The sequence below is a fragment of the Argopecten irradians genome, chromosome 5, assembly GCF_041381155.1.
Source record: "Argopecten irradians isolate NY chromosome 5, Ai_NY, whole genome shotgun sequence".
Taxonomy (NCBI): domain Eukaryota; kingdom Metazoa; phylum Mollusca; class Bivalvia; order Pectinida; family Pectinidae; genus Argopecten; species Argopecten irradians.
In genome coordinates this window covers 22,831,978-22,846,033 of record NC_091138.1, presented here as the reverse complement: position 1 = coordinate 22,846,033, position 14,056 = coordinate 22,831,978, and the positions used below count along the sequence as shown (strand labels likewise).

The window sequence follows — 14,056 nt, the reverse complement described above, 5'->3', positions numbered from 1 at the left end:
ACAGGATCATGGTGAGTGGTATCATACAGGATCTAGGTGAGTGGTTCATACAGGATCATGGTGAGTGGTATCATACAGGATCGTGATGAGTGGTACATACAGGATCTAGGTGAGTGGTACATACATGATCTAGGTGAGTGGTATCATACAGGATCATGGTGAGTGATATCATACAGGATCTAGGTGAGTGGTACATACAGGATCATGGTGAGTGGTATCATACAGGATCTTGATGAGTGGTACATACAGGATCTAGGTGAGTGGTATCATACAGGATCATGGTGAGTGGTATCATACAGGATCATGGTGAGTGGTATCATACAGGATCATGATGAGTGGTACATACAGTAACATGGTGAGTGGTACATACAGGAACTAGGTGAGTGGTACATACAGGATCTAGGTGAGTGGTATTGTACAGGATCATGGTGAGTTGTATCATACAGGATCATGATGAGTGGTACATACAGGATCTATGTGAGTGGTATCATACAGGATCATGGTGAGTGGTACATACAGGAGTGGTACATACACGATCTAGGTGAGTGGTATCATACAGGATCATGATGAGTAGTACATACAGGATCTTGGTGAGTGGTATCATACAGGATCATGGTGAGAGGTACATACAGGAATAGGTGAGTGGTACATACAGAATCATGGTGAGTGGTACATACAGGATCATGGTGAGTGGTACATACAGGATCATGGTGAGAGGTACATACAGGAACTAGGTGAGTGGTACATACAGAATCATGGTGAGTGGTACATACAGGATCATGGTGAGTGGTACATACAGGATCATGGTGAGAGGTACATACAGGATCATGGTGAGTGGTACATACAGAATCATGGTGAGTGGTACATACAGGAACATGGTGAGTGGTACATACAGAATCATGGTGAGTGGTACATGCAGGAACATGGTGAGTGGTACATACAGAATCATGGTGAGTGGTACATACAGGATCATGGTGAGTGGTAGATACAGGATCATGGTGAGATACATACAGGATCATGGTGAGTGGTACATACAGGATCATGGTTAGTGGTATATACAGGATCATGGTGAGAGGTACATACAGGAACATGATGAGTGGTACATACAGGAACATGGTGAGTGGTACACACAGAATCATGGTGAGTGGTACATGCAGGAACTAGGTGAGTGGTGCATACAGGATCATGATGAGTGGTACATACAGGATCATGGTGAGTGGTACATGCAGGACTGTGATGAGTGGTACATACAGAATTGTGGTGATGATGCATGACACATTGAATGATACCATCACCCAAAGTACTAGGGCCCACTTGTATTAAAACAAATGTGAGGGGAAAAAAGTAATGCATTTTCTGTTGGAAAAGTATTGACCAAGTCTCAGTCCTCAAGTAATTCTATACAATTGGACCTAGAAGTTTTACTAGCTTAGTGCATTTGTCTCTCTGTCAATCCTTCCCTTCATCTGCATTTATCTCTCTGTCAATCCTTGTCTCCATCTGCATTTGTGTCTTTGTTAATCCTTCCCTAGTTGAAATTGTAGATGACAGTGTTAAAACTGTTACTAGATGTAGATGGTATCCTTTGAATTCCTTTACAGTGCCTGGTTAAAAGATGACGATGACATGGTAATACGACGAGTGAACAGCAGAATACAAGCAGCCACAGGGTTAGACATGACTACAGCAGAAGATTTACAGGTGAGTGATGGTATGACTCCAGTTGATAGGATAATGTAATGATGAGTGATGGCATGTGGTATTCCTTTGTTTGTACAGTACACAGTTATCTGCCCTTGCATGTAGATATCAATTGTGATATCATCTTTTTGTGAGCGAAAAAGTATGATAATGTCATCTGAAGATGTGATGTTATGCTCACAAAAACATGATTTAACATTTAACTCCTATCCACAAGGGCAGATAACTCTGTAATATTAAAATGCAGGATAACTAACAATTTAGTTATGTTATAATGATGCCATGCTGAAGTCATTGTTATGTTTTAAAACACAATAGTGATTTGTAATAATCATGTTTTATTGTTATGGTTTCTCTGTCTTGTTTTAGATTGCCAACTATGGCCTAGGTGGACATTATGAACCTCATTTTGATTTTGCCAGGGTAAGTTTTTACTCAAGCCATAGTTGATAATGTAGTTAAACACATATATCCGTGGAAGATTTGTTATTTAGCACATTTTCTGCTGAATAAGCTACAAATTTTTACATGGAAATCAGTAGTATGGCTTCTACTCCATTGTGACTTATACATGTAAATGAACAAAAAAAAAAAAAAAAAAAATCGGAGAATAGTTTGAGTAAAAAAAAATTTTAAAATTGAATCAAGCTTTAAGAAGCATTGAGGACAACTGTATTTCATTGAACTGAAACACTATTTTTGAAATAGTTTTAAGCATTTAATATTTCATGGTTTACTGTGACAACACTGTTTTGTTTAACTTCTTTTTAGACTATCTATCATGCATCTTGCCTAGTGATCCAAAATTACCAAAGAAACAGGTTTAATGAATACACTGTATGTGACCTCTGGCGATACTTTTTAACAAAAATCTATTTTTGGTTTTGAAATGAATATTAACAATTTGCAAACATGCACACAACAATACATTGACATGTGGCTATACATAGATTGTAGGTTTACATGTTTTTGAAGTACTGATCTTTTATTTCATTGACTTATTTCAACAGAAAGAAGAGACACATGCCTTCAAAAGTTTAGGGACAGGGAACAGAATTGCTACATGGCTCACTTATGTAAGTTTCTTTGTGTGCAAAACATAAACCTCCAGTTAATTCAAATCAGTGGATAGTTTAAACATGTAATTTATTTTAGTAAAAACAATGAATTTTTAATTAAAAGGACAATTCACTTAGGCTAATTCTTTTACATAACCAAGAAGCAAAATATGGCATAAATGTATTGTTCTACATTTCTTATGAAACATACAGTCGAAACTCGTTATCTCAAAATCGCTTGAGTCGAAATTCCGGTTGAGTCGAATTTATTTTGAAGTGCCGTTTTTTCCCCTTCTTTGTGTATGTATTTTAAAATCGGATGACTCGTGTATGTATTTTAAAATCGGATGACTCGAATTTCGATAACTCGAAACTCCGGTTGAGTCAAAGTCAATTCCTGGTCCCTAGAACGGATATTTGGCGAAAAAAATAGTCGCTATCTCGAAATCGAATTCAGTCAATATTTCATATTTAAAAAAATAATTACGTAAATGAAACATAGACACAAGCAATTGAAATTCACCTGTGATTTGTCGTAACATGATTGGTTTACCTGCACATATCGCGATCGGTATATGCATGCCTATCGGAACATACTACAACAACGACTGCAAATTATGAATTGTTTAATAATCCTCTCAAGTCTGGGTTCCTTATTAGTGTCACTTTACAATTGTGACTTACCTGTACATAGACACGATACGTGTTTCCACAATCACACTCAGCATGGCTCGATCAGCGTGTCTGATCATGACCGGAAGCGTGTTTGTTTAGGAATCATTAGATACGAAAGAGTTTTCTAAGGCTTGTATGGAATGTTGATTGTACAAAATAATTTCAAAACCCACAATGTTAAATGTTTAACAAGTCGTTGCATACGTGCTAGTATCTTAGTCATACAATCATGTATTTTTTAGTTGGTGTAGAAATCTACTTTTACGATAAATTATATTAACCAGTATGTGCGAGAGCCGGAAACGGAGAGTGTAATCTGCTTACAGTAGGTGAAAATTATTGTTTATTTTGCTATGTTATTATTTTGAAATACCATTAAATTTTGAAATAAGAAAGATATTTGTTTTTATTTGTTCTGCTACTATATTCCTTATAAGTTTGATGTATGAACCATTGAGAAGTCAGTATACCAACTGTGGGAAATCAGGATGCATGCCTATTATCGTAATTCAAGCTTTTATCTATTTTTAAAAAATCCAAAAACATCTGAAAACATATCACCAAAATGATTTAATAGAAATCTTATTAGTTGGAAAATTACGATAATATGCTGATCACGGTAATGGGCATATACCCGGCAGTAATAGTCATAAGATAATGACCATTGAAAATCACGTTCTGATCAAACCTAATGACATTACGTTTTAGTCGAATTCCGGATGAGTCGTATTTTTTGTTGGTCCGTTGAATTTCGAGATAACGAGTTTCGACTGTATAACATAAAATATTGACAAAGTCATGGCCACGTCATTGTTTAGTATCTTAATTGACACCGTTGTAATTACAAATCGTTGATCAGTATGATTAAGCAGGTACAATATGTTTGCTGTACCCATATCCGAACCAAAGTCACATACGTTAAACAAATGAACTACAGAACCACTGTGGAAGTGATAAAATGATTTGATAGGCAAGACAATTCACTTAATAAGGTAATCACACTAATGTCAGAGCGATTTGAGCAGTTCTAGACAAATGTAGCATTACTCTACGAGCAAGGGACAGGGTTCGGCATACAAGATGTTCGACCACAATATGTAATGGCGGACAGGGAGCGAGTTTGAATATTTCACACTCATTTCACCACCATGGGGTTTATTGGCATATCACAGTAAAACTGACTGATCTAATATCCATCAGAACTGGGGGTTTTCCGATATATGTAAAAATTTTAATGTTCTCTTAAACTGAATTGTCCTTTTAATGATTATTCGAACACCAACTTTTTTGATAACTTGTTCTACTTCAGATAGTTCAAACTTATCAAATGAATAATATTAAGTTAAGAGTTTTGTTGGCAAATCAAAAGACCCTGACATTGTTTATTTTAACCTTGTTGTACCTGACATTGCAAAATGCTACATTCTGGATACATCTATATTCAAGTTAAAAATCGGCATTGATAATTGCATTAAATTTTGGTCTACCTTATCAACCTCTCAAGATGCCACCTGTAAATGTCTCTCACACTGGCTTGAGCAGGCCTATGACAAGTACCATGTCAAGCATTAAAGGATTGCCAATTTGATATTAACAAGATTTAAAACGAAGGAAGTTCATAACTCATACACATAAGATGACAGAGGGAGACAACTCAGTATAGGATTATATTACGAAGGGAGATAACTCCTTACAGGATTTATGAGGCAACCAGTTTTAAAATTAGGACAATACAATATTGTACCAATTGAATGTATGTTTGCAGATGAGTGATGTTGAAGCTGGAGGAGCAACAGTATTTCCTTACATAGGAGTAAAAATATTTCCTGAAAAGGTAACAAAGTTTAATCCATCTTAATACTCTGAGAACACACTTTTATAGTCATAGATCTTTGTAGAAATGTTTTAAGTACATTTCTGAAGAAGAGTTCATGTTTTTAAGGGAAAAAATGAGAAGGAAAACAAATTATATATGTAATGATGGCAATCATGTAATGACCAATGTTAAATTATTGATCCTTACTACAACTAGTAATTATCAAATGCAGAGAATGTTCAGGATCAGGTTTGAAATATAACATTTGGGAATTTGTAGGGCGGAGCAGCATTCTGGTACAACTTATATAAAAGTAGTGAGGGAATATATAACACAAGACACGCTGCTTGTCCAGTACTTGTCGGCACGAAATGGGTCTCAAACAAATGGATTCACGAACGCGGACAGGAATTCCGGAGACCATGTGGTCTACATCCAAACGAATAAAATCATCTTCATCAACATCTTATCATCGTCATGGTTACCTCACAAACTCATCATCATCATAATCATCTTTGCTAAGTATTCATCACAATCCTTCGTGTCAGTCTGAATATTTTCCTAGGACAGGTCACAGCAGATCTCTTATAGGTTTTACAAAATTTATTTCAGTGGTTACCATCAAGTTACAAGGACTTATGTTGAAGATATATAAAAAGCAGTATTTCTTGGAAAACTTTGTGGGGGCGGGCAAGGGGGGATGGGGTTGGGTGGGATAGGGGAGTGTGTGTGGTTAGTGGGGTGGCGTGGTTTTCCTGCCATGTAAAGTTACAATATAGTGTTCTGAAGACCCCCACAGAGATATACCACTGTTAGTGTTAATTCTCTCTGTATCTGGTACACTGTAGCATATGGTACAAAGTTATTTCCAGGATTAAATCCTTGAAGGAAAATTATACAGATAAAACTTAACCCTGCCATTGAAGCACAATGATTTACCTTGATATTGTTATGAGAAGGATGTTTTGTTTTGTTTTGATGTTAGGAATTTAGATCTGCCTGCTTTATAAATCAGCGCCATTTTGTATATTTTGTATTTGTATCTGTTGGTTACTATGTCGACAACATGTTTACCTGGTATGTGTAGGGTTTTAGTTTAGGGTGTATGATAACCTAAAATATCACAATTCTAATGTTTTAATTACATTTTTCACTTTCTTCATCACAATGCTATGTTGTATATCAATATTAGCCTTTAACTGAACACCTTAATATGTTAGTAATTCTTTACAGTACATCTATAATCACCTGTCTAATTAGCTTAATCCTGTATTCATGAAATACATGTATTTCAATATTGCTTGTAAAGAATATATTCAATGGCTTAAAAATGTATTTTACCAGCCCTTAAAAGTAAAAATTTAATGCCATTTGTAGTGTTACATACGATTGGCTGAAACAACAGTTAAGATTTCATACAAAAAAAGGGTTACCTGTAATGAATGTGGGATTATGGGGAGATTATATAGTTATATATATCTAGTAAATTGAATGGTAAGGATACTATCGGTATATTACACAAAAATCCCAGTGTACACTCATCATTAACTGCTTCAAGCTTTATCAAGTGCACACTCAGATTTTTGTTACATCTCCAAAACATGAAGTGGTTAATCAATCCTTTAATTAAGATGCTGAATTTGTAACCCAACGAACATTTAATCCGGTCCATACTAATGAATTAATATCAGAAATATTAATTCATTGTGTATGGTTCTCTCTGTATTAGACTGTGATTTTTCATATGTCCCAGACTATTTGATATTATGTACATTTTTAGAATACTAAATCAAATCCATGGCAAGACACAAAATATATTGATGCAGTATTGATTTGTGATTTTATCTTTATGGCATTTTATAAAGACTATAAAGAATAATTTATGTAAAATTTTATACAAGTGTCTATATAATACCATGATATGATGCACTAGCCAGGTATAATCAAACAAATGAAAAATGTAAAAAAAAAAAAAAAAAAAAAAAAACAACCTCACTGGTGTGTCCGAGATTCAGAGTACAAATTCTTTGATATTTACACTTAAAATTCTGGTAATTTGCATAATTTTAAATATGCATAATGTGATGAAATAGCATAATCTTACATATAAATAAACATGTATACCAAGTTGTCCCAAGTCATGTTATGTATAAGTGTCGTGCAATCATCAAATTAATCCATTGATAGATATTGTATTCATTAATTGACAGTGGCCAGAAAATATGTGATCTCCTAAAGAATAGTTTATCTGAGGGTAACAAATTAATAAACATCCTTCCCTTATATTAAAGTGATTTATATAGATGTCAATTTCTGCCCAAGGTCGTTGTGAAACATCAACAAAGAGTTTAGATAAATGTCATTACTGTTTTAAACATATGACATTCTACACCTTTCATTGTTATAGTACAAAGTACAGGAATCTGACCTGTTCCTCTGATCACCCAGAATTATATATTAAATCCCTGGTTCTGAAGACTAAGGTCACTTCAGAGAATATTTCTGCTCAGGGATCTGGCCCGTTCCTATGACCTAAATTGAAATATCAAACAGCAGTATCTGAACCCAAGGTCTCTTGATACAAATTCCTACCCCTGTGGAAAAATTTAATTTTAACAGATTTAACTGTGTAATTGAAAAAATCTATTTGGAATTGAAAAAAAATCTATTTCTAGGTCTTTTAAAGGAACGTCATCCTCGATACTCCAGGGGTTCCGATCACTTTCTATCTCTAAACCCCTGGAATATCTCTTAGTAAAACTGGAGGCAACAGAAATAACAGGTAATTAAGTCATTTGATGTGCATCAAAAGAGCTGTATGATGGTTCACTCTGGTTGACTGTGTGGCTTTGATGTTAGGCGTCACTCTCTCTGTAGTCTTCAAAGGAAATCCTTGCTAGCCTGTGATTGGTCAAATGTTTTCCGTTGAGCTGCCTTAAATTTTACTATGAGATAGTCCAGGGGTGTAGAGAACGTAAGTGATTGGAACCCCTGGAGTATCGAGGATGAAGGAACATGTCAGTGCCTGTGTACTATCAAATATGGTATGTGGCAGATACACTTCTGTTGCTTCTTTTTATATTTTGTAGAGTTTTGTATGTTGATAATCGGATGCTGTGATCTGTATATTATGTACATGTATGTATATGTTTTATTTGGGCTTCCAGCTGTGCCATACTTACTGTTTTAAAATCCAACATTTATAACTCTTGCCATCAAATGGTATATGAACCAATCAGATGTTTGATGGTTTTAAATTTGTATACAAGTTAATATATATAAAGATGGAGGCAGAATTCCATGTACGTTGGTGTTTTTGTATATAACCAGATTTGCCCTTGTGATACCGATTACAAATCTTAGATCCGTCACCAGGTTTCACAAACATGCCTAATCTAAAGGAAATTCCTGAACCTAAAATTCTCCATATGATAGTATTCTGAACTCTGATTCTATAATGGGGTAAATTCCTAAAATGGAAAATCTGAAGTTGAGGAATGTTTGTAAAACTGGGCCCAGGTCAACAATTTTGGATGATTCGCACACTATCTTAGAAAATTCAGATTCTTCAGGTTCTATGTTGTAATAAACTATAGAGTCATTTTCAGTCTTGGAAATGCAAATCTAGATCATTCATAGTCAACAAAAGTTCTGATGACTTCCTGTATTGTGCAACCAAAAATGTCTGCCTCTCATTCTTGTCAGCTAATGATTTTCATTATATAAATTGCTGATTTTTCATACTTAATTGAATAAGTTTCACGAAAAAATCGATTTAATTTACAGCAATCCATTATCTATATAACAACAGATTTCACTTCTGACTTAGTGTTAATTATATATATATCTGTGATACATGTATGATGTTGAATTGGTCATTTGTCAAAAATGTTTATCGAAAAGCGTCATAAAATTTGTAATGACCAGAGCGAATGTTAATTGGGTCAAAAACAGCATTCTTTCATACTGCATTTCCTATTGAATAAAAATACTGAGATAATCATTATTTCATATCGTGAATGGGAAAATGTTCAAATAAAAACAAGACATAGAATTTGTTATGTAATTGAGGTACAATTACCAAAAATTTTAAATGAGATGAAATTCTAAAGAGATCTTTAAATTAATTGTTCAAATTTCAGGAGATGATTTTTTTTTATTCTATGATCATGCTTTCAAAATAGTCATTACAGTATGGGCATTGTTATCTGATGCTATGTAGGCATAACATATCTTAAGTTACTTTCATTGCTATTTAATTTGAATTTTGGTATACACTCGATTGTTTGGACATTCAATTATCAGAGACATTTGATATGTAAAATAAACATGGAATTAAGAACTGATTTTACTGTTTAGATATACAAAGTTGCTTTAGCGTGAGCATTTTCTTACCATCAAGTGGAAAAATATTTTGAATTTAAATGGTATTGATAATATAGAAACTTACTAAGGTAAAGTGAAGTATATGGGGGTATAATAGACACCCAAAATGTGACCATTATGACGTCACTAATGTTGACGTGGTGATGTCAACTGATCACCGTCAAAATGGCTGTTTCATCTTGTGGATAAAATTGTCTTTGAAATAACCGGTTTTCATGGTCTAACTTAAACGATGTTAAGGCAAAACGAGTCAATGATGTAAATATAAGTATTAAATCATCTTCCTATAAGGAATCTATGGTCTATATAGATGCTAGAGTTTTGCAGACAAGCATGCATAATGCATGCTGTCTGCAAAACTCTGGCATCTATATAGACCATAGATTCCATAGGAAGACAGTTGAATGCTTAATTATCAATGTCAGTGGTATTACGTCCGATATGTTTCCTGGAATAAATTGACTGAACAAATGAGATTTTATACATGCTTTGTTTCTCTGAGAGACTTTGTTCAGGAGGACGCCAATCAAATTACATTGCTGAATAAAAAGATGTTTTTTTTTAAAATATGCAATGAAGTCTTATTTTGTTTATTTAATTAATTATATCCAATTAACAAAGTCGAAAGGTGTACTGAAATCACCTTTTCTCTCATACTTCACAGGGATATCCTGGTTAATCCTGTGGTATTTAGAGAAAAGACAACTCTTCTATCTTACATGGGCAAGTGAGACAGCTCAGACTTGGCATGTGACGTCATTAATACATGCAGTGTAGCTGCGGCATATATTGTTGTTAACCTCATCAATTTTGACACTTGCAATGTAACAACATCTCTGAGATGTTGGCGCAATGCTTCAAAACAATTGAAATTCCTTGAATAATCAAAACATGTAACAAGTGGACAGGGATTTCTCTTGCCCCGAACAGGGATATCTCAACAATGGTATGACATAGCAACAAAATTATCAAATGATATCATGGTAACAGTAGCTTGATATCACAACAACATTGCAATGATGCCACGACGGTGACAACAACAATTCATTTAAGTCTCATCATTATTGCTTGCATTGCATGCTGATAGGACATAATTATAGACACAAGTGGTGCACAAGGTAAGAGAAAAAAATCAATCACTCCCTTTATAGTGAGACAGGAGAGTTCAATCCGTACACAGCCTCGTATTCAACAACTTAAGAATCATAAGTATCATACCTAAAGGAGTGAAATATTTGGGATACCTATCTACTTGGTCCTCCCATGTAAGAGTCTATTATTATATTTCTCTGTCACCTGGAAATCTTCTCTACCACTAGCCCTCCACCTCTAGAGAATGGTGGCGGAGTGGTTAAGGTGTCATACATTCTACCACTAGCCCTCCACCTCTAAAAGAATGGTGGCAGAGTGGTTAAGATTTCTGACATTCTACCACTATCCCTCCACCTCTAGGGCAGAGTGGTTAAGATGTCTGACATTCTACCACTATCCCTCCACCTCTAGGGCAGAGTGGTTAAGATGTCTGACATTCTACCACTATCCCTCCACCTCTAGGGCAGAGTGGTAAAGATGTCTGACATTCTACCACTAGCCCTCCACCTCTAAAAGAATGGTGGCAGAGTGGTTAAGATTTCTGACATTCTACCACTATCCCTCCACCTCTAGGACAGAGGGGTTAAGATGTCTGACATTCTACCACTATTCCTCCACCTCTAGGGCATGGTGGCAGAGAGGTTAAAGTGTCTGACAATACATTCTTCCACTATCCCTCCACCTCTAGAGAATGGCGGCAGAGTTGTTAAGGTGTCCAACATTCTACCACAATCCCTCCACCTTTAGGGCATAGTGGCAGAGAGGTTAAAGTGTCCGACAATACATTTTACCACTATCCCTCCACCTCTAAAGCATGTTGGTAGACTGGTCAAGGTGTCTGCCATTCTACCACTATCCATCCACCTCTAGGGCATGGTGGCAGAGAGGTTAAAGTGTCCGACAATACATTCTACCACTACCCCTACATCTCTAAAGCATGTTGGTAGACTAGTCAATGTGTCTGCCATTCTACCACTATCCCTGCATGTTGGCAGACTGGTTAAGGTGTCTGACATTTTCCCACTATCCCTCCATTCCTTGTCTTATAGAGTTTCAAAATGGTTTTCCCCAAATTTCACAAAAAACCCTGGAGCATTCTTTATTGACCGTAAATGTTATGTCTATTTAATTTACTGTGGCTAATCTGTCTTTGATCCCTTACATTGTTAATAGTATCACAGATTAATGGCAGTGTTTACTGGGGGCTAACAGCTTGTCACCTAGCTTCTATTGGAGACTATATCAGAGGCTGTAATGGACATATTTTATGTGTTTTTTGTGTAAGATCCATGGCCTTTTTCTCATTTGTCATTAAATATCGAAGACAAAATGGATTGTTTACGACATATCTGTAATTAAATGAACATCAGAAAAACGGAATGTGGGGGTTAGGGTTACAGCATGGCTAAGTGAAGAGCGGGCATCTAGTGAAGAAATCAATAGCTCTTACCACAGACCTCATCAGAAGACATGACGTGATCACTATCCTACAACACGATCAAGAAATCAAGAAATCTTGCCCTGGATATATGGGCAGGGGGGCTTCTATCTCAATTTAGGGAGACAATGTGTGAAGTGTTACAAACAGGATTTATTTTTAGAGTTAATGTAGTGGATATGGACAAAAATTGGTCAGAGAGCCAGTACGCAATCCTAGAGATCTTGAAATGCGAATTAGCTTTCAGCAATGGGCTGTAGTGACTGAGTGGTTAAGGTGTCCTGAAATTAACTAAACACTTATATTACACTTATAATTACCATCTGAACAATCCAATTGAAATAAATTTAATGTTAATTTTCATAACGCGGGTTGTATTATGTTTTCACGCTGTTGTCCTATATTACCGCACATTAGTCGTCATTCGAGAAATGAATCTTCCCAACATAGATTACGTAGGGAATCTTGCATTTGTTTGGTGTGGTAACCTCATCTTAGGCTATTGATACAAGTTTTCCTACATATTTAAGAAACTTATTTTATGTTTAAAAAAGTTTGTGGGCATTTACTAGTAATGGTTAACAACACAAATTGTGGAAGTGATTCAAAAAAGATAAAAAAAAAAGTGCATCTGTTTCAAAAATTAAAGAGATCTCTAAATTAAATGACAGATACATGTTGTTTGAATAGAAATATTTGTAATTCCAAGAAAAGATGTGTGTACATGTAGTAATTTTAAATTAATAATCTAGATTACTTTGTCAATCATTGCTTATATTTGAATTTAATTTGATTAATTCAGAGTAAATAATAACATGCCCTCTACAAGTTATAACCTATTGGATTTTAACATAGAAATGTGTAATTTGGTATGTCAAAGGCACATATCTCGTGATATTTTTTTTTATATTCTTCAACCCTGTTCAGAATTTTCCACTGAATGTATTGTGAATGGTATTATCCATCTGTTCATACGTTTGTCCTTTATTGCCTTTGTTTGTCTGGAGATTTCCTCCTGCATTTTGTCAACCCAGGCCTCTTAATTCATTCAAACTTTGTAAGTTTAAATCAACACGGTATCAAGTGTGTTTACTTAAAACCAACTTTTATTCGTGTGTGATTTATTTTCGCGAATGACTAAAATAAATTCGCGAAAGTTAATCTCCGGGAATTATGATCGATATGACATAGTATGAAAGTGTATCATACAATATGTAATCTGTTCCGCGAAAAGTTAATCTCTGTGAACTTGTTTTGAGTCGAAATTCGCGAAATTTAATAGCCGCGAATAAAAGTTGGTTAAAAGTAACTCGTTCATTCCTGAAGATAAGATAGACTCTTCTAAATAAAAGTGAAAAATTTGCAAATTTTTGTGAGAATTCTTTTGCTATGCGGATTCACACATTTTGCAACAAAACTTTTTTTATACCCTGATGAAATAAAAAAAAATTGTGATATCAATGCTTAAACGTGTCTAATTAACACAAAAATTGATATGATATAATTGATTTTGCTTTCGGTGCATTCATAATTAGTACTTAATTCTATAAAGGGCTTAGTGCCATGGAATTTTTTCAGGGTGTGATTAATCATTTTTTATATTTTCTATCTTTAATTAAAATAAGAATCTCAAACTTTGCAATGCAAAAGTGTTGATGATGTAAAGTAAGTAACGTGACGCTACCCACTGGAACACTTTTTGAAGATAATTGTAAAAATTTTCTTACTTGTGGTTTAATCCAGATTTTTTTCTTAAAATTCCACAAATATATGCTTTTATTATTCTTTTCATGATTTGTTTACTTGTCAGCAGTGCATATATTTATAAATACAGAGCTTGTAAGAATGCCCGGTCAAGCCCTGTGTTTCAGCAGGTTTGAGTACCCAAAA

The 14,056-nt window shown here is 34.9% G+C and overlaps 1 protein-coding gene across 3 annotated transcripts in view; it reads left to right on the top strand.

The window, feature by feature from the left end:
- LOC138323251 (prolyl 4-hydroxylase subunit alpha-1-like) overlaps nucleotides 1-10,210 on the top strand; it is a 38,813-nt gene extending 28,603 nt beyond the window's left edge. For all 3 annotated transcript variants that reach the window (XM_069267688.1, XM_069267687.1, XM_069267686.1), the window contains exons 9-13: nucleotides 1,602-1,701; nucleotides 2,071-2,124; nucleotides 2,712-2,777; nucleotides 5,200-5,268; nucleotides 5,530-10,210. In XM_069267688.1, the coding sequence (XP_069123789.1) occupies nucleotides 1,602-1,701; nucleotides 2,071-2,124; nucleotides 2,712-2,777; nucleotides 5,200-5,268; nucleotides 5,530-5,697 (457 nt within the window). In that variant the 3' untranslated portion in view covers nucleotides 5,698-10,210. The remainder of the gene's footprint in view (nucleotides 1-1,601; nucleotides 1,702-2,070; nucleotides 2,125-2,711; nucleotides 2,778-5,199; nucleotides 5,269-5,529) is intronic.
- Nucleotides 10,211-14,056: the final 3,846 nt, after the last annotated feature.